The sequence below is a fragment of the Grus americana genome, chromosome 3, assembly GCF_028858705.1.
Source record: "Grus americana isolate bGruAme1 chromosome 3, bGruAme1.mat, whole genome shotgun sequence".
Taxonomy (NCBI): Eukaryota; Metazoa; Chordata; class Aves; order Gruiformes; family Gruidae; genus Grus; species Grus americana.
The window spans coordinates 4,453,472-4,473,452 of record NC_072854.1 but is presented as its reverse complement, the minus strand read 5'-3'; the positions used below and the strand labels follow the sequence as shown (position 1 = coordinate 4,473,452).

Genomic DNA, 19,981 nt, shown 5'->3' with positions numbered 1-19,981 from the left:
GTTTTTTTTTCTTTCTTTTTTTTTTTTTTTTCTGGATTTGAGTTTTTCTGGTCATGTTTGATTGATGTTTGAGCTTGTTCATTTTTGCCAGACAGGAACAGTACAAGAGCAGAGACAGAGACAAAGCATGGGACCACTCTGCAGCTAGACATCCAGTCTAAACTAATAGCTTAAACTCTTTGTAAGACAATACAAAAAGACAGCTGAGGTGAGGATAGTCCCAAAACTGTAGGTGCTTTTTTTTTTTGCACAAACCATTGAAAAATATAGTTCAAAATGAAGCATATTACCTTGTTGAATGAAAGTAGAACTTGTCCTTCTCGTAGACGTGTAACATCCTTGATCTCTCCGCTGTGATAAGAGGCATGATACCTAAATGGTCAGCATTTGACATGATGCAGACATCCCTGTCTTCACTGTAGCAGCTCTTTGTAAACCCAGTAAAAGTGACTTCTGCAGGGATTAAGAGAAGATCAGGTGAGGAAAAGTGGTTAGTGCCAGAAATAGAGAAAGAAAGGCTCTGTTCTATGACATTTTCCATGTTAAATTGCTGATATATATACACACACACATATACAAATAATTTTTAAATCAGATGAATTGAATTGATAATAGATCTTCAGTTGGCTTTAGAATATTCTATAGACAATATATATCTTAAGTTGACACAAACCAAGTCATGCCCATAGGAAATGAAATCAAAGGAAATAGTAAGTGAGAAAGAAACAAAAGCAAGATTATTAACAAATTTTCATTTGAATCAGTAAGAAAGAGTTTAATGACAACCTGCCTTGGATGGTTTATCTGCTTTTCTGATGTTAATATAAGATGAGCTGGGACTGGTGACGCATGCTTGGCTGTGACACTAAATTCTTGTGCAGCTAAAAAACCATGTTTTGCCAAAAATTTTCTGTGACATCCTGGGCAAGCCTATTTATCTTTCTCTGACTCCCTTTTCAGTAAAAAGAGGATAATGTATTTTCTTACAAAAGTAGGTAGCAGTGAGGGATAAAAACATGAAAAACTGTAAGGTATTTAGATCCCACCATGGCAACCACCTATCTAGGTTCTACTATATGCAAATATTACTCTGGGGACTGTAAAATTCATTTGAACCAGAGACATGGGATACATAACTGACTTTTATCCCTCTTGTGCTATCCTTTATAACAATAAAAGCCATAACTGTTTCTGTGCAGCTGTAGTCATTACGCTCTATGCAAATTCTATACAAAGTGTGCTATTCACTTCTCAAACTTAGTATCTTTATTTAGCTAGAGGTAACTGTAGATCAGAGAGATGAATCAAGTGGAAAAATAGATGGCACAGAAGGCAAGCATGTTTGAGGTAAAATATATATACATTGGCATATGACATAATTATACTGCAGTAGATTAAGGAAGTGAAAAATACCAATTATTTTTTTTTTATTTTTTTTTAATTGAACTGTATTGAACTGAAGAATAATTCTGTTATTAATTTCACTGAGGCTTAGATTTCCCCACCACATCCATTTGTGGGTGTGGAAGGCTGCAACTTCAATTGGAAACATGTAATTAGTCAAGAAAAACAGTGACAGAATCGACTGGCCAGTGGACGTAGAAGACCAACCTTTCAGCTTCATGAGTCCCAGGACTTTTGGACAGGGCCCAGTTTTGTGCCATGGGTTATCTGGCCTTTGGCTGGGAACAGTGGTAAATGTAGGCCATAAAATCCCAACACGGCCTCTTAGAGGGGAGTATGGTGGTCGATCCTTGGCTGTTAGATCAGCTGAATGAGGCTTGATCCTGTCTCTGATGCAGTCAAAAGTTGAGCTTGTTGCGACAATGATGGAGTTTCTAAGTTCTATGAATCTTTTCCCCGTGTGGCATTGCTTGGCATAGAGACAGTACACTACTGGCATGAGACCCACAGTGTTGTCCACCAGCACCACATTGTCCACGACGACGCTACTTCCAAGATGGAACATGACACCATAGTCGTAATTCTTATAGGATAGAAAACCTGTGATTCTAGTGCAGGTCTGAAATCCATCTCCCCGGTACAGATGAACACCATGGAGACTTGAATGGGCCACATTTTCACTGCAATGCTCTCCATCTACCAAACACTCTTGGCCCCTGATATGGAAGCCAATTCGCTCAGATCCTGCCACAGCATTGCCACAGAGGGAGACACCATTGACAAGGTTCACCTTGATGCCAGCAACCCAGGTTAATAAACCTTCTGGCTGCCTGCTCAGAACAACAAGGTTCCTGATGAGAGAATGATTTTGCCCTTCTAAATCAATGCCAGGTCCAACCGTGTTGAACACTATGTTATCACGCAACAAGATCCGGTTGCTCGTGACTGCTTTAATGCCAACTCCGCAGCTACCATTAATGCTGGATGACACCACCGAGGACCCTTGGGATATGTTCCTGAATTCAATAGCAGAAAGCTGAGGAGGCCCAAAGTTCAAAAATTCAATATTTAAGAGTTGAAGAAAACCTGAAATGAGATAACTATAGTGAAAAAAAAAAAGCTTATAAAATTACCTAAGAACTGGTAAGAATGACATCCATTTAAACAGCACTCAGGCATATAATAGCAGGCAATCTTTGTCAGTGTATTGCCAGTAATAGATACTTGTTCACATATATATATAAAGTTATAGTAAAACCCAACTAATCACAGAACAGCCCCTCCTAAAATATATTCCATTATTTATGAAATATTATTAGTACTCATGTTTCATACATGTTGCACAGTCACATTTTCCTTAGAATTGCATAACACATGCAAAGGGATACATCTGTTGTTAGACAGTCCCTTTTTGGGCAGAACTGGTCTGGTCAATGAGGATCAACTACCTTCAAACTCTGTCCCACTTGAGTCTGTAAAACGTCCCACCAGCGTCCTCCCAGCACAAGCCACATCAGACTTGATCTGTACATTGCGTGTTAGGAGTCCAACCTCTGCAGCCAAAGGGATGTGTCTACCATCTTCTGTGTCATGGGAATGCCCTGGGGAGTTTCAAGAGAGAAAATGTGAGAAGTGTCTATCATACCTATAAACCAGTGCTTTGAGGGACATAAAGCCTGACAGCTTATGCGCAGCTTCTCTGCAGAATCTGCACTGACATTCAGGTGTTTTTTTTCCTCCAGCACAATCTACATGCATCAACACAAAAACAGAAAGGCCACCTGCCCATCAAATATTCACCATGCACTTATATTTTACCAACATATTTCATTTTTAGAAAAAGAAGGTGCTAAATCTTTTCCCTGCGGTGTGCAGATGCCAAACCAATGAACAGATTAACACTTCATTTTTTCTAAGCTATATGTGCTGGAGTTATTCTTCAGTACACTGCAGAGTTGATCTCCATGAATTCTTGTTACGATCAGACCAATGACAATGCTAAAAGACAATTTGCTACAGAGTCTTGGTTGTGTGTGTTTTCTAAACAAAGTCTTTCTAAATGAGACTTTTGAGAGAGTTTATGCAGATGTCTAGCTTGGAATTAATCTCAGGTGACTTTAGATATCTACAGATATGATTTAGTTATCCAAACTGGTTTTATGTACAATGGAGAGCAATAAGCAATTCTGAAGTGCAATTTGTTATCTATTTTATACATCTGCTTTAGGGGGAGATGAAATACAAGTGAGCAGTACGTATTTTTCTGCTTTGATTATCAAGGGATCTGAGAGTGCTTAGCTCATGTGTGAACATTTACTGTAGATATCTACATTTGCCCAGGTGAATCCCAGTATTTACGTAGCTCTTATTTCTCCCATCAGTCCTTTTTTTTTCCCAGCTATGTCTAACAACTGCTGCAGTACTCAATGTGTATGTAGTCATTTCATCTCGGGATACACTTACTGTATCTACATTACCTAAAAAAATTGATTAAGAACCATTCTCCGGTCCCAGGACTGACTGGACTGTTTCTCCCTTCTCTCACAAAAAAGAAAGGCCATGCATAAACTATTGGAAATGGGGTCTAGACATGCTATCCTTTGAACTGTTTTTTTTTTTTTTAAAAATGCAGTTGTCATACAAAACTGTGCCATGGAGGCTACTATTAATTAACACTATGGATAATTGCAGAACAGGGCTCAGTTCCAAGGGAAGCTTGGTTTACTAGCACTGGTATAGCCATTTAAAACACACTATTTCTGAACCTTTTTATCCATCATACTAGCTTCTGTCCCTACTAGCTTGAATAAAGACTAAATTAAAGAAATACTGCTATGCACAGGGAAAATCCTGGTTTTAGAGCTTCAGAATTAGACCTGTTAATAACCTGTTATTTTTGTTAAATAGATTGTAATAAATTTACTTTATAGGCTGAAATAAAATTAAATTAATTATCAACAGTGCATCTCTTTTTCCAGTGAAATACAGATCCCATGTAATCTATACAGAAAATAGAGCTATATACAGATTTTATGTTTATTTATAAATTAGATTACAAATACATTAGTTTTATGCCATGGAGTTGATAAAATTTTGCACTTGAAACTCCATGAGTCTAATTATTTCTGCAAAAAGGATTTTTTTTTATTTTTTCCATTTTTGACACACCACAGAAATTGTGTAAATGGCCTAAAACCCCCTGCATTTGTTTTTTTTTCCTTTAAGATTTCAGTTAATTTCTCTCTCTGATAGCCAGTTCTATTTAAAACATGAAAACCCAGGAAATTTTCCAAAATTATTCAGTACTGAATTAATTCTATCCCAGAAATTCATGTGACAATCAGCTATTCTGTGCAATTCTGAACATCATATTTTCCATATCAAAACAGCAAGAAAAAAAAAGCATATGGACAAAGAAATTAAGATACCTCTATAAAGTAGAATTGATCTTCGTGAGATCTGAAATGGAAATTCAATGCTTCAGAAGAAAACTCTTAAATGGAAAGACAGATTTCTTACCAATATGCCTGTACAGAAGGCGTTCATGAATTCTTATGCTATGACCATTGACTTCTTTAAGTGTAACTACTTCAGCTTGGTGGGCTTCGTAGGAGGAAGAGCTGATCACAATATCTCCACCATGATTCCAATCTACTTCGTCCTCCACAAAAATCCTACAACACCGAGATATTAAGTTAATGTCGTTACATTTATGAGAGTTATGCTCACAGATTTCCTAAAAGATGAACAACGGTCTTGTCTAGGCAGATCTCAGAAAGAATCCACAGGCTAAGCTCTAGGAAAAAACCCTTTAGGGCTTTCTGCAAAAACAGATGTCTAAAATACGTGGGAGGAATTTCATCCTGAAACATCTATTTCACACCATTGATTAACAAGTTATACAGTTCCAGTACAAAGTTGCAGGGCTCAAGTAAGTTGCCTACCAAAGATATGTCAGACCATTTTTAGTGCCAGGAATATCCTACAGAGCTGAAAGTCCGCTTTGGACTTAGACACCAAAATGTAGGTGTCCATGTGCAGGGGTAAGTGTGTGCACATGACATGAGAACTTGTTGCTATCTCAGATGGCTCAGGATATCTAAGATCTACCTAGACGGTAGGACTTGTTCATGGAGAGTTCCTGAAGACACAGGTGGAAGCCATGGAGGGGATTCAAAGGCATGTCAGATGAGCCCAAAGATACCTCAGATGAACCAAAAAAATATGTTTAGGTACCTGAATCCTGCCCTCGGCAGTTGAATAGCCCTCTAGGCTCCAGCACCTACAATTCCACTGGCAGCTGAATGGGAGCTTATGCACCTTTTTCAACATTTCACACAGACACCTACATTTATCTGTTTTAATCTTGAACTGAAATCCCCTTTTGCATTCAAAGTTATATTTGTAGCTCAGGGTATTTTAGCTTCACATACAGAAAATAAAGGCATTTAGTGAAAGCAAAATGAATAATGATCAGTGTATATATATATATATATATATATATATATACACACATTTGATAAACTCCCAAAGAGTCTTATTACAGGGTGACTGGTGCTGGCCAGGTGATGATCTATATTCCTCAGGTAATTGTTGAGAAAATAGACCACTGAATTAAGTCAGAGAAAGCCTCATCATGCACTCAAGAGTTACAGAAGTGCAGAGAGAAAGGGAACTCCTAAAGGGATGTAACTAGCAAGCTATGTTGCCAAGTTTTCCTAGTGTCTCTTCTCACAGCTTTTTTCAAAGATGAGTAGGCTCAAGATGAGCACTTACAGTTTTCAGCACCTGTGGGCATTCAGTAGAGAAGTCTACCAAAACTTTTATTTCTTTTTTTTTGCTTAGAGGCAGCACTGGACACCTTCTGACATAGCAGGAAAGTGCTAGCGCGACTGAGAACTTTATATTGTTCAAGGATAAATGCAATGGCAAAGAGGAAGCAAAACTACACAATGTAAGAAGAATTGTGGCATAAGTTTGGGATTTTTGATGGTTGACGTGCAACCCATACTACAAGTTGAGTCTTTCCCAGGCATACAACCCAATAGTAATTCACTTCTTGTGGACCCAAACATAACTCTTTTGACTCTTGCATTTCAAAGAAGTCTAATAAGAGGAATCAGTAAGCAAAAGAAAGCATGGTTTGCAAAAGACACCATCTAAGATGCTACTCTACTGAAATGCTAATTTAGGTTTTCACTGTAAGTAAATAAGTACTTCTTTTTTTCCCCTTTCTTTTTGAACGGATAAGTCCTTCCCTAACTCACGTGCTGATTCATGCCAGAAAATATATACAGCAGCTTCTCTCAGTCAATAAAAAAGCCACTTCCTTCAGCTTTCATATTCTCACACTGACTTGGCTATTTATTGTATCTAAACACATTAGCTTTTAGCTGGCTATTAGTAGAGTTTTCTTGATAAATAGCTTTTTCCCCCCTTCTTTTTCTTTCTTTTAACAATAGAAGCAACTGTTTGTGCCATATTTAAGGATGAATGAGCTCCAAATACTTATATCTTAGCACCTCATGATATTTAATATAAAACATATGGGCAGCAGACCAATACTAGCCTGGATCCATTTCATCCAAGCATTTAACTGTCATGTTTCAGTCAAGAATCTGCTTACTCCGAATTCCCATCCTAATCAGGGAAAGAGAGCAATTTCCAGAGCGTGATTTTAATGTTGCATGGTTTGAATCAGCATCTGGAAGTATCTGTCTCTTCACTGACTATACAGCAATCCTAAATACTTAATCTATACTAGACACTCAAAAACCAACGAATCCTACTTGTGAGGTCTTTGTGCTTCCATTGCCCATCTCTACAACGATTGAACAAAATGACCATCCTAATCACCAAGATACCAGCCATTTTGCAGTACATCTCTTCCCTTTAAAAAGAAGGAGAAAAGCAGAGGGAGAGACAGAGGAAGGAAGGAAGGAAGGAAGGAAGGAAGGAAGGAAGGAAGGAAGGAAGGAAGGAAGGAAGGAAGGAAGGAAGGAAGGAAGGAAGGAAGGAGAACAGAAAGAAGCGAGCAAAGAAATAAGGATAGAAGGAAAGTAGAAAATCTCAACTTCATTCTTCTTTAGTATTAAAATCAATCTAAAGGTTGTATAATTTTCTTGCAAGATGTAACATTGTTGTTCTTCTTGTACCTAGACATAGTTTAAACAAAGCCTGTCACAAATAAAAAGAGCAATATGAATACAAGTCATAGGAACAGGAGCACAGACTTAATGTTTGGAGGCATACTTGGGCAAAATACCACCTTTCATTGCCAGGAGCAACGTTAGTTCCCAGATGCGTCCAAGATATCTTAGGATAAGTGCTATAAATTTGTACCTTTCCATAAACCCCTGAAAAAAACAGAAGCAGAAGTTGAAAATTTAGGGGAGAAGAACTAAATACTTACTAAATACATGGAAATCTTTATATTTATTAAAACATATTTCTATATTTTACAAAAAAATTATAAGATTTGCACATAGCTGCCACATGAAATACAAAATGAACTAGAAATAAAAAAATTAATAAAGTAAAATGACCATCACATGGTAAAGGCAAGAAAGGTGATTGTACCATAGAATTCCTATTAACTCGAACTGGAATTGCAGACAAAGGTATACCTGCTTTTAAAAAAAATCTATATAAGTAAACAAAACAAGTAAAAAAATCCAGGAATGAAAGATATAAAAAACTACTCAGCTATTATTTATATTTCTGATCTGTGAAAAATTCACTATTTTTTTTTTGGAAAGGGGATCCAAAACCAGGGGGGAAAGCCAAAATTTAGAAACTTTTCATATAGATGGCACATTCCAAGAGGATTACATTTGAAGCATGAAAAATTTCCGATGTCCTGCATTGAAATATTTTGTTTCAATTTACTGACCTGATCTGAAACCTTTCAGTTTCAGCTCACCATTTGTTCTGCATCTCTAGTAGAGACACATTTCTTCAGAGGAGTTGTGCTTCAAGTATTTAGTGAACCCATTTTACTGCTTGGGCTAATCTTCTCCATGGACAACTTTTTCCATGACGTATTATGTTGCTATAGTCCAAAAGAAGACTGCAGCAAGCATTGGCAATGCGACCCTGATTATCTTACCAAGACAGACATTCAAAATAACTTCCATGACCTTGCATTTCCTGTGGTTTAAGAGGATAGCATGGGCCGTTGTGAAGCCTCATTTGATCTGTGATAGTGTGCTAAACTTGTAATGCATCTGTCTTCTATTCTAGCCCTAAAATCATAGGACATCAAATTGCTAGTTCCTGTTATACTTCAACTCCTGAGTAATTTAGACTCAAAAAAACCCTCAGAATCCATTTCCTCTGTCAATTAGGTTTCTGTCTTGCTTTCCAAATATTCCACTTAGCTATTTGTTATTTTTGTAATTGCTTGATCAATGTGTGCAATAGTTTCTCAATGTCACTATCAGAAACAAATTGGGGGGTTATGTTTGTTTGTTCCTTTGGGTTTTTTCTCTGAATTTCTTTAATATTCTACAAATATTGATTGAGGCAATTTCTCTTGATAGCAGTTTGAATTTCTACTGCCTTACAAAAATTCAGCAATGAACTCGCAATACTCAAGTTTAAATTGCAATACTCATTGTTTAAAACATGGAAAACAGAACAGTCAACTTATTTCTTTAACCATAATTATATGAAGAGATGTAAAAGTTAACATAAACCTTCTTTTTTCAATCTTTCTATGGGTCCAAATGTTTGGAAATATTTAAATGTGTGTATTTGGTCCATCCAGGAGCACTTCAATGTAATTCATCTCATCTGAGTCAGGCATTTAAAAACAGCTATATGTGTTTAAGCTCATCATCCTAGCCTGGAAATTTGAGGGCAATTTGTTTCATCCTAAGAGACACCAAAGATAACTGAGACAAAATGGCCTCTGGCAATCTCAACTTTGACAATTATCTTCTGCAAATCTTGACTCTAGAACGAAGACCAAACCCTTGTACATGTGCGTAAGTCCTTTTAAGTCCTCTCTAGTTTGTCATATAAAGACCTCAGGATTTAACACCTTCCTGATCACTTCTGACAAATTTTGCATAAACAAAATCCACAGAAAATCCAGGAATTGACCTGGTGAAAGTTAAGAGGTTTAGCTCAAAAAATGTGTGTACCTTTGTTAGATGTTTTCCTGTATGACATAGTAACATGCTCAAGAGCAGTAGATTTGGCTATTGCCTAAGACTGGTTTCCTACAAAAAGGTGAACTTATGTTTCATACCAATACTCCCTGGGTGGACATTTATTTCCTCCAGACGATCACAGTAAATCCCTTCAGATGCCCGAAGAAGGACCAGCAGCTTTAAATCCCTTTCTAGGGGATGTTGAAAAGAACCTGCAATACAGATGAAACAGCAACAACCCACCACAAAGGTATCAATGGCTTTTGTAATGCTGAAATGGGGGGGAACTGGGGTGCATGAATCCAAATTTAAAGGTCTAAATGACTGAACTAGCATTTCCCTCCTCGTCCCAGTTTTGCCTTTCTGCTCCATTACAATTTCACCAATTCCCAGGTAATCACGAGTTCTGCAGCCAGGGTGGGTAAAATGGTCTTTCAGACCAATGGAAAGATTGAGGGGAAAAGAAAATGCCCAAGAAGTTTTGGTGTGTGCGATGTTGCTCTTATCTTGTGGTGATAAGTCTGTACAGTAAACCGTATTCCAACTGTGACTTCATTTATTTCACCGAGGGTAGTTTACAGTTTCAGAAGAAAATGGCCCAGCACTAAACAGATACCAAGGAGGAAAAAGTAGGACAGTTTTTGCCCTGGAGAAATGTATGCGGAGTCCAGTAAAAGAGTTCAGCGTTCCTTTAAAATTAGAGATTAAATCAATTATGCAACAGAAAACTGCAGCAGATGTAGAACTAAAAAATATATACATATCTGTACAAAATTAGCTGGCCTGTCATGTTCTTTTAATATTTAAAAATTACTAGTTTGGAAAAGAGAGCCGATTTGGTATCCTAAAGAAGCTTTCCTCTTTAAGAGCCTTTTTTAATTAAGTGAAATCAATAAATAAATTCACTGTTCCCCACCAGTGTCTGACTGATGTCTGTGGATATTTAAATTCTCTGTACAGCTTTCAAATGGGTAAAAGACAGTGCAAGACCTGCATGCTCCCAATCATATCTCATGCCAGTGAGCTCGTATCTTCTCTGGCAACATGGACGGAATTCACTTTTACCACGTCCATCATCCATCCAAACCATCTTTGACTTTCTTGTTTAAACTCCAATAACTATGGTTTGAACAGAAGAAAACCAGGAATTGGGCTGTAACCAAATACTACTTTCAGAAATCAAAACTAGTGATAAGTGCTTTCATCACCGATGCACTAGGTTAAACAAATATCCACCTAGAGCAGCAGAAGAGTTATGTACAGGTATGTGTCTATTTTTGTACGCAGAGTGATTGTTTTCCTGCTTCACCCACACAGCAAGTTGTGATTTAAAATACTCAGCCTGAACATACCTTTCCCAATCCTTAGGTCAACCTTATCCCCTGGGATGAAGTTATTAGCTACACTGAAGACCAAAGAAAGCCTCAACAAAAAAGTTTGGAGGATTTTATATTGATGTTACAACTTTATTCACGATTACCATTTCCTAATCATGATGATGTTCCCTTAAAGTGGAGAATTATCATTAATTATCATTATGAATTACAGTTGGTGTTATTATTGGTGGTATTATTTTACTGCTGGTTACAAAGGATTTACTATTTCTTCTAGTTCAGTCAGTTAGAAATAGCTGTGTGATATATCCAACTCTCAGCTCAATTTTAAAATAATTTTTAAGTAGGGTTCCAGGCTCAGCAGTCACAGACAAATGCTTGGAAATGTGAATTCTAAAGGCTTGAACTGGAAATAATTACTCCTTAAAATGAATTACATCTACATTTAGCTAATTTTTTTTTATTATTTTTAATCCTAAACAGCATGACAATAAGTTAGGGAATGTTACCATTGTTAAAGAAAAAGCAAACACACAAAAAAAACCCATAATGAGTGAGAAAGAAGGAAGTTATAATAAAATTATTCATAATAGCTCATCATCATATTAAATCCTTAAAAAAGAAATCAAAATTGGAAAGATAATGTTCACAGAAATGCTTCAGTGGCTGGAAACTGTAAATGGTATATGACACAAAGAACACAGGAGATGAGTAGAAAAATTAGACTTGTTTTATGTATTTAGAACAAAAATAATCTTAATATTTGCTTATTTCCATTAATAGTTCCATGGTGTTAAATCAATGGGTTTCAGTAACTTGACCTTGACAGGCTGGAGAGGTGGGCCTGTGCAAACCGCATGAAGTTCAACAAGGCCAAGTGCAAGGTCCTGCACGTGGGTCAGTGCAATCCCAAGCACAACCGCAGGCTGGGCGAGGAATGGATTGAGAGCAGCCCTGAGGAGAAGGACTTGGGGGTGTTGATTGATGAGAAGCTCACCATGAGCTGGCAGTGTATGCTTGCAGCCCAGAAAGCCAACCGTGTCCTGGGCTACATCAAGAGAGGTGTGACCAGCAGGTCGAGGGAGGTGATCCTGCCCCTCTACTCTGCTCTTGTGAGACCCCACCTGGAGTACTGCAACCAGCTCTGGGAGCCCCAGTACAGGAGAGACATCGAGCTGTTGGAGAGAGTCCAGAGGAGGCCATGAAGCTGATCAGAGGGCTGGAGCACCTCTCCTGTGAGGACAGGCTGAGAGAGTTGGGGTTGTTCAGCCTGGAGAAGAGAAGGCTCCGGGGAGATCTAATTGCAGCTTAGCAGTATCTGAAGGGGCCTACAGGAAAGATGGTGAGGGACTGTTTATTAGGGAGTGTAGTGACAGGACAAGGGGTAATGGGTTCAAACTACAAGAGGGTCGATTTAGATTAGATGTTAGGAAGAAATTCTTCCCTGTGAGGGTGGTGAGGCCCTGGCACAGGTTGCCCAGAGAGGTTGTGGATGCCCCATCCCTGGAAGTGTTCAAGGCCAGGTTGGATGGGGCTTTGGGCAACGTGGTCTAGTGGAGGGTGTCCCTGCCCATGGCAGGGGGTTGGAACTAGCTGATCTTTGAGGTCCCTTCCAACCCAAACCAGGCTATGATTCTATGATTCTATGAACTTGAATGTAAATGCTATGGAAGAGTGGGCCCAGAAATAATTTGGACTATTAAGGCGGACTTTTCAATAAGTTTGGGATCACGCACGATGTCTCAGAGCACTTGAAGAAAGCTAATATTGTGCCAATATTTCAAACAAAGATAAAAGTAAGAGCCCCAGGTAATTACAGGCCTGTCAACTTGACACTGATTCTAGGGGAAAAATAAATAAAAATGGAATGTCCAACCCTGAACACAATTAATAAATCATTAAAGGTGGATGATATAATTAATGCCAATCAACCTGGCTTTATAGAAAAAAGGTCCTGTGAAACTTCCTTGTTATCATCTTCTAATGAGATTACAGGTTTAGTTGATAAAGATAATAGCTTTGATATAGTATAATTGGCTTTTCCAAGGCACTTGACTTAGTAGCACAAAACTTTCTGATTAACAAACTGCACTGGTACAACACGAGCATGGCACACATTATTTATAGGCTGACTGATTAGAATGGGGGCATTGACTCAAACAGGTCTGGTCTTGCAAGCCCTGTGTTATGCAACATTTTATCGATGACCCAAAGTAGTGTGAAGATACTGAAAATAATCAGATAAGCTGACACAAATGGGCAAAAAAAAGTTAAAGAGACAGGCCAACAAAGTCAACAATAATTTGGAGGTGAAGAATTAGGAAAGAAAGTGAAGAATGTTCAAAATATAAGATGACAGGTCTTGAAAAGGTAGCACTGTCTCTGTGAATGGATGGAGACCAAAGGAAAAGAAAAAGAAAAGCTGAGTAAGGTCTGAGAGATGCACTTTGGCTTAGTCTAAAGACAGCCCTAAAGAATGGGTCATGAAAATGAAGAAATAGAAAGGGCAGCTACCTCAGTTTACTCATAGGGAAATCCAAAGTAGTTAACGCACACAAGTCAGTGGGGCTGGATGAGTTTCATCACGTTATGAAGTAACTGGCATATGAAAACACAGCTCTAAGTAGTTTTGTTAAAACTACCAAACTTGCCATAAACACTGGAATCATAATTACTGCAACACATATGTGAAGGATCTGGGCTTTACTGCTTGTCTTTGGACTTTGGATATGAAAATGTCAGGTTGCTTGTCCCCCTTTATTGTGGTGAACAAGTCTTACATAAGATCACATCAAACTGTTGAGATATTCATCCTTCACATGAGAATGGATCCCACTTCATACTCTTGCTACTACTGGAAGGCTTACTGATTTGATGAGCAATCTGGCTGATCATAAGGTGAGATAATAAGGCACTGCTGGCAGAGAACCAGAAAAGAGGCAATTGGAACCAGAAGCTGTCAGAAGTGTCTCGTGACGTGCAGAAAAGGTGAGAAGGGACTAAAGACAGCATACACAGAAAATAGGTGGGGCTTCCTCAAACACATCTGCTTCCAACTGTAGAGTTTATCTGGAATTTGAAGGGTTTGCTCATCTGTCCAGATTTGACACATATCTGTCAGCCTGAGCGGTGCTCGTGAACAGCGGTTTCTCCACTCGGGATATCTCAGGTATTTCTTCAGTGCAGGTCAATCTGTTGGTACGTAGGCAGCAACCGTGCAACTTCCTACGAGCTGGGCTTTCTGTGCAGGCACTGCACAGTCAGTTTGTGCCGTGACTGTCTGTCCAATGATAGATGTCACTTCAAATGGTCTTACTACAGGTGTGTGACCTTCTACAAGGGGTACCTAAGGCTGATGTTCCTCCAAGGGAGTGCTGGCAACACAATGCATGCACAACACAGTGGAGAAAAAAAACCCATATATGATAACCCTATGTGTAAGAAACAGCTGTTGCTGCTAATAAAAGCACTGCTGCTTACATACTTTCTTGAAGAACTGTGAGGTCCAGCTGCCTGGATTGCAACACAGATCTGTTAGTGCGATGGTTCAGCTGATTCATAATCCTTCATCAGGTCTAACCTCTGGAGATAAAACCCTACTATGCAAAAATAGGAAAAAAAAAAAAAAAAAAAGAGAGAGAGAACAGAGAGAGAGGTGTGTTTTTTCTACCCAGATTTTCACTTGTTCTGGACTGCAGCCTGGATCTGGTTTGCTGTTGAGTTTCAAAAGCATTTTCCATTGTTTTCATATTTCAGTTTTATTCCAGATGTTCTTCCTGACAGTTTTTTGTTGTGTTTTTTCTTCTTCCATAGCAAACCCCATTCGATTCTTTCCTAGAATAGTGGGTGTTACCTCCCTTCTAGCCTTTCCTTTCTTTAACAACATAACACTCTGCAACAGATGTTGCATATAAGAGCAAGGAAATCTCTGAGATAATACCCCCTCCCTTCCATTGGCAACTAGACTTTGCTAAGTATCATGCTATGACCATCTCCAGTATCAGCTCTGTGTTTCCTGAATTCAAAACTTCTTGGACTCTACCTACCCAGCTATTTTGAAAACAGTGGTATATTGCCACCAGAAAGTCTGAAGAGTTTTTACTCATGATCAATGCACAGCCAGGAGTTGCCTCTTACACGTGGTGCTGCCAAATAATCAGAAGAGATGAGAGACAGACAGCTGTGGAGTAGGAACCAGCAGCCAGAAGCGAGAGATGAATGCCCAAGGAATAAGAAGTGAGACACATAGGATGGGATTCAGCTGCCTAAATATAGATGTCTAATGCCACCTGAGAGTCCTCCAAATCCACTGCGTGAGGTTGGCAGACACAAAACAGGGATCAATGACAGAACTATGGCTTTTTAAGCAGAAGCTGGAGGCCAGGTGGGACACCTGAGGGTGCCCAAACTGATACAAAATCCTTATAGTTAGGCAACTGAGCCATGTTTCTAGGCACATTCATACACCTACATTTAGGTTTCTTAATGCAGATGTTTCCGTGTTCTCCGGCTGCCTGAGCTAACTAAGATCAGACAATATAGCACAGAATAATTTGGCCAGCATTGGCCAGTTCGGCTGACTGGAGTGGCTCCACTGACTGTATTGACTAAATCTCTACTGAAACAGCCAGCTCACAGGCTGATGTCCACAGGTTATGCCTAAATTTGGGTGTCTTAAGCATATGAACTAAGTCCCTTCCCTAGATGATACAATCAGTTACAAGAAACCAAGTGGCTTGGAAAGGGTAAAGACCAAAGAGGCAGAGGCTGAGAGATGAAGGAGATGCACATGGTGCGATGAACTTTTCAAACCACTTTTTCTATGATCAGGGATGAAAAATTGCTCTCGATACATCCACAGTATTCCATCTTCATACAAGTTGCATAGCTGTGCAGGGATGCTATGTGACTGCAAGGTGGGACTCAGCTCACAACCAAAGAAGATGAGACCCACACAACAGAGGTACTGGAGAAGTTGGAAAAGATAGTCAATTGGTGAATATCACTTGTGCCCTAATTGTCAATGTAAGACTGAGCATTAGTCATCACTGACATATGTCCATTTCATGAAGTACAGTGATTTACCCTTTGGGAAGTCAATATGGGGGTTCTTACTAGTACTGAAAAGGAGGAGGGTGAACGTATTAGAGCTCTCTTACCACAAGCAAGATAAGAGACATCTGAAATGTCTGGGGTTTCATCTCCAGACAATCAAGCCATGAGCTAATGATGACCTTAGGCTTCTTGCCTCAAATGAGTGACACGACTGACAAGCAGCCATCATGAGATAGGCAAAAAAAGAATGTGACCAATTGAGACTAAAAAGAGAAATCCTATCTGGTTAATTACTTAGTGAGTTCTACTATAAAAAGCAAAAATAGCCTGCCAGCAAAGAACAGCTGAGTACAGTGGAGTTCAGGATGAGTCCAATGGATCAATTTGTGCAAAACTAACTTCATCATTTTCTGCAGCCTTACCAGAAGCTGAGGCTTTGTTCAGCAGTGGAACAGGGCACTTTCTGTGCATATCATCAGTCTGTAATGCTGACTTATGAGTTAAAACTAATGGAACCATCCCAGCAGAGAGCAAAAAAAAAACCAACCCCATATCTGAGATGTTGAGCTCAACATTTCCTTTCTTATTCTGACACAGGTGTCCTAATGATATTTAGCAAATCACTTAATTTTCTCAGTGATTAAGTGATTTAGCAAATCAATTAATAACCTCAAATTCTTTTCTATAAACTGGAAAAATATCTAATTTGTTTTACAGCACAGCAACACAGGGAAGCAGAAATTAATGGTGTTTCTAAAATGCTATTGCAAATATCACCATCAAAGAAGAGACTTTGAAAGTTTCAGTGAAAGAGAAAAGCTCCTTAGGAGCTAGGACTACTAGAGAAGTAATCAGAAAGTCTTCCTGGGTCCAATAACACTGAAGGGGTTGGAACACTCGGAGAAATTATTGTGGGGATAGATACACACATTTTACTTCTATGTTGTCTGAAGGCTCTGACAGAGTTCTTGAAGCCCTTTACAGAGTTTTAATCATCTCACATCTCCCAGTGATTCTGTTGATCATAATTTACACTGGATTGTGATCATACGTTGAAGAGGAAAGTGATGACAAACCCTCCAGGAACAAAGATGACCCAAGAATTCTGATCCCCCAACTCCTACTGTATTTTCTCATCCCAATTTCCCTGCAAATTATTATTTTAATAAAATTAATTAAGTTCTAGTTGATACTTCATAAACCCCAATTTTACACTAATTTTTTTCTTTTGTTACATATTTCTCATCATCAATCAGTTCCTATGTACTTTTAGTCTTGTTTTAACCATCTGACTTTTTGTTTTTTCCCTGCAGATAAAATGTCAAGTGCTCTGAAGGGCACCGAAGTCCAAGATTTGTTTGTTCTCTAACAGTTTAAGTGAACAAAATACTCAGGCTCTACCAGAAAGTCTTTGCCCAGACCACTGAATTAGGAGCAACGGCATATGACCAAAGATTGCTATGCTGAAACTATGAGAAGTTACACAACAGGGAGGACCTGGGGATTTGCCTTACATGATGTCAACCTCAGATCCTGCTCAGGCAAAGCTGAATGCTGATGTCCACATCTATTAAATCTGTTTACTAAACTGTCTCATTATCTATTTTGTGTCAGGGTTTCTTTAGGGTGTGGTATAATTGGACAGATGGGCTTCAAAACCTTCCTTCAGGCATGGAGCAGTCAGATTGGACAGATGGGCTCCAAGAAGTTACCTTTAGGCCTCGAACACATGGGAAGAGAAAGAGGAAGGGGGAAAAAAGCTTGCACTCCCAGTTTTACAAGCAAGCACAGAAGCCAGCATAAGATGTGGGAAACTTGCAGAGTTTCTACCCACCTATCATCTCACAGCTGAAACAAGAGCAAGGATGCCTCTCCAGAAGATGCTGGACTACGATTCAACAGCTGCAAATACCTGTTTGGCTTTTAATGTCATTACTACTCACAGATGTGCTGGAGGGGAGTTTGTGCAGCAAAGAAGTGCCTCAATGTTTTTTAATAAGTGTTTTTAGCAATGTACACATGCTTTTTCTTAAAACCAATATGAAACCACATTTAAACTACAAAAGAGTGTAAGTAAGAAATGACTGAGACTCTTTTAAGTATTTATATATATTAACCTTCCAGATTAGGCTTTCAAACCCCTTTTTCTAAAGAAAAACACAAGGCAGCGAAATAACTCTTTTGACCAGTACTGTATTAACTAAACAGTCCCCTGAGATTAACAACAAACAAATGTTGGAGCGGACTTCCTCAGGAGGTGATTACACAAACAAATTCTCTTTTTAAAGTTCATGAAACCAATCTTGAGAAAGGTCAAGCAGTGATCAACAATGTGATCCCAGCATCCTAAGGATTCCTGTAAGTAAATACAATGCCTGGCTTTAGGAACCTTGATATTTAAAGGGAATTATGTTAGTAATTACTTCTGTATGGAAAAACACTGATCCTGTCCATTGCAAATAATGTGGAACAGCCCCAGTGACATTGGGGACTCTGAAACCACCAGAAGTAGGGGCAAGGTGGTGCCTTCCTGAAGTCCTGGTGCTCATCTGTACAGAGGGATGAGAGGAATAAACGTGCTGAATCCAGCTGTGCCAGTTTCATGCCACAGCGGGATTTCCACACACTCTGGGGATTCTCCATGACTCTGTTTATGTTGGCTTTAAATACTTCTGTGTCACTTAGAAAGTGTCTTACTAATGCCCACAGACACCGGGCACTGCCTGAACACTAAAGTAGATCCTGCCCTGAGGAATTACCGTCTCATAAAGCAACCCCACATGAAGTAGGGAGGATTTTTACACATACCAGATAAAATCTCAGCCACAATGACATCAGGAGTTCTGCCTCCACTGGGGGAGGATAGCAGTATTTGTAATATGTTGCTATTAAATGAACAGGTAATTACCTCCAGTGGATAATCATTGTGCTTAACATGGATTCTGCGTGTCCACGTTGCAGATACCCAGATAGCTATGTGGCATTACAATGGCTAGCGTGTTTATAGTAACTCTACACAGTCTTTCTTCCCACTTTCTCTGTCTATCAAGAGCAGAAATAAACCCCAGGCATCCAGAAGACAGGCTGCACACTTACCCACTTTCAGCGCACCCCCTACCACCACGATACAGGCTGCACTCAGAACATTGCTGGAGTTGCTGGGGAACTCAAGTGTTCCCAGGATGTAGAGACCTCTCAGAGGAGGAAGAGCAGTATCCACCAAGATGGTCCGGTCTGAGAAAAAAAACAGAGAGTTGTTTAGAATGATAGCAGCCTACCAACACTGCTTGCCAAAAGTTGTGGCGTGGAGGAGAAGAATGGTAGCTTTGCTTGAATTTTGCTTTATTCAGGTTGTTTTTGCTTAGAACTGCTGGAGCAGGGCTTTTGTGTTTGTGCAGCATCCACAACCAGAGCCTCATCTACAGCTGAGGCTCCATGGTGTGGCTGTAATCTGAAAAATGAATAACAACATCATATTTACAATTATATTGTTGCATGCTTAATCCTCATCAAATATTGCTTGAATCTTTAAGAATGTGTGTGAAGGGCAGCAAGTTAGAGATATGTTAGTCTCCCTAGGTGAATCTGGCTTTTTTTATGAAAGTAAATCTTGATCACCCAATGCAATGAAACAAGACTAGGTTAAACTGTGTTCACACAGAATTTTCCCCTCATGACATTGAAGAGAACAAGATTGATGGAAGTGAAAATATCCAATGGTGTCAAACAGGTGCTTCACGACACAGAGAGCCTGCAAGTCCCCACCTTGTTAACAGCAGTGATCAGGGTGAGAAGCTGAAGCCACACACCCACAACTCACCTCCAGTGACACCTTGCCCCTGCTTTTCCCTCTCTGCAGTTTGGCATTGCTCCCTCAGATTTTGTGCGTAAAAGCCCACCTCTTCCCCTCCAACCAAGAGGAAAGTTTTGCTTACATCAGCACAATCTGCAGGAAGCCAGACATCACAAGTGGTGTTCCCCAGGGCTCAGTAATGGGGCCAGTTCTCTTTAATATCTTTATCAATGATCTGG

The 19,981-nt window shown here is 39.3% G+C and overlaps 1 protein-coding gene across 13 annotated transcripts in view; it reads right to left on the bottom strand.

Moving 5' to 3' along the window:
* PKHD1 (PKHD1 ciliary IPT domain containing fibrocystin/polyductin) overlaps positions 1–19,981 on the bottom strand; it is a 270,672-nt gene that overhangs the window by 77,261 nt on the left and 173,430 nt on the right. For 12 of the 13 annotated variants that reach the window (XR_008576501.1, XR_008576500.1, XM_054821415.1 and 9 more), the window contains 7 exons: positions 19,046–19,183; positions 9,659–9,772; positions 7,673–7,760; positions 4,924–5,078; positions 2,853–3,005; positions 1,612–2,490; positions 291–453 (listed from right to left, as the gene is read on the bottom strand). Coding sequence is in view for 11 of the 13 variants with exons in the window: in XM_054821415.1 (XP_054677390.1) it covers positions 291–453; positions 1,612–2,490; positions 2,853–3,005; positions 4,924–5,078; positions 7,673–7,760; positions 9,659–9,772; positions 19,046–19,183 (1,690 nt within the window). In the remaining 2 variants the exon portion in view is untranslated. The remainder of the gene's footprint in view (positions 1–290; positions 454–1,611; positions 2,491–2,852; positions 3,006–4,923; positions 5,079–7,672; positions 7,761–9,658; positions 9,773–19,045; positions 19,184–19,981) is intronic. The other variant, XM_054821420.1, reaches the window with a different exon arrangement.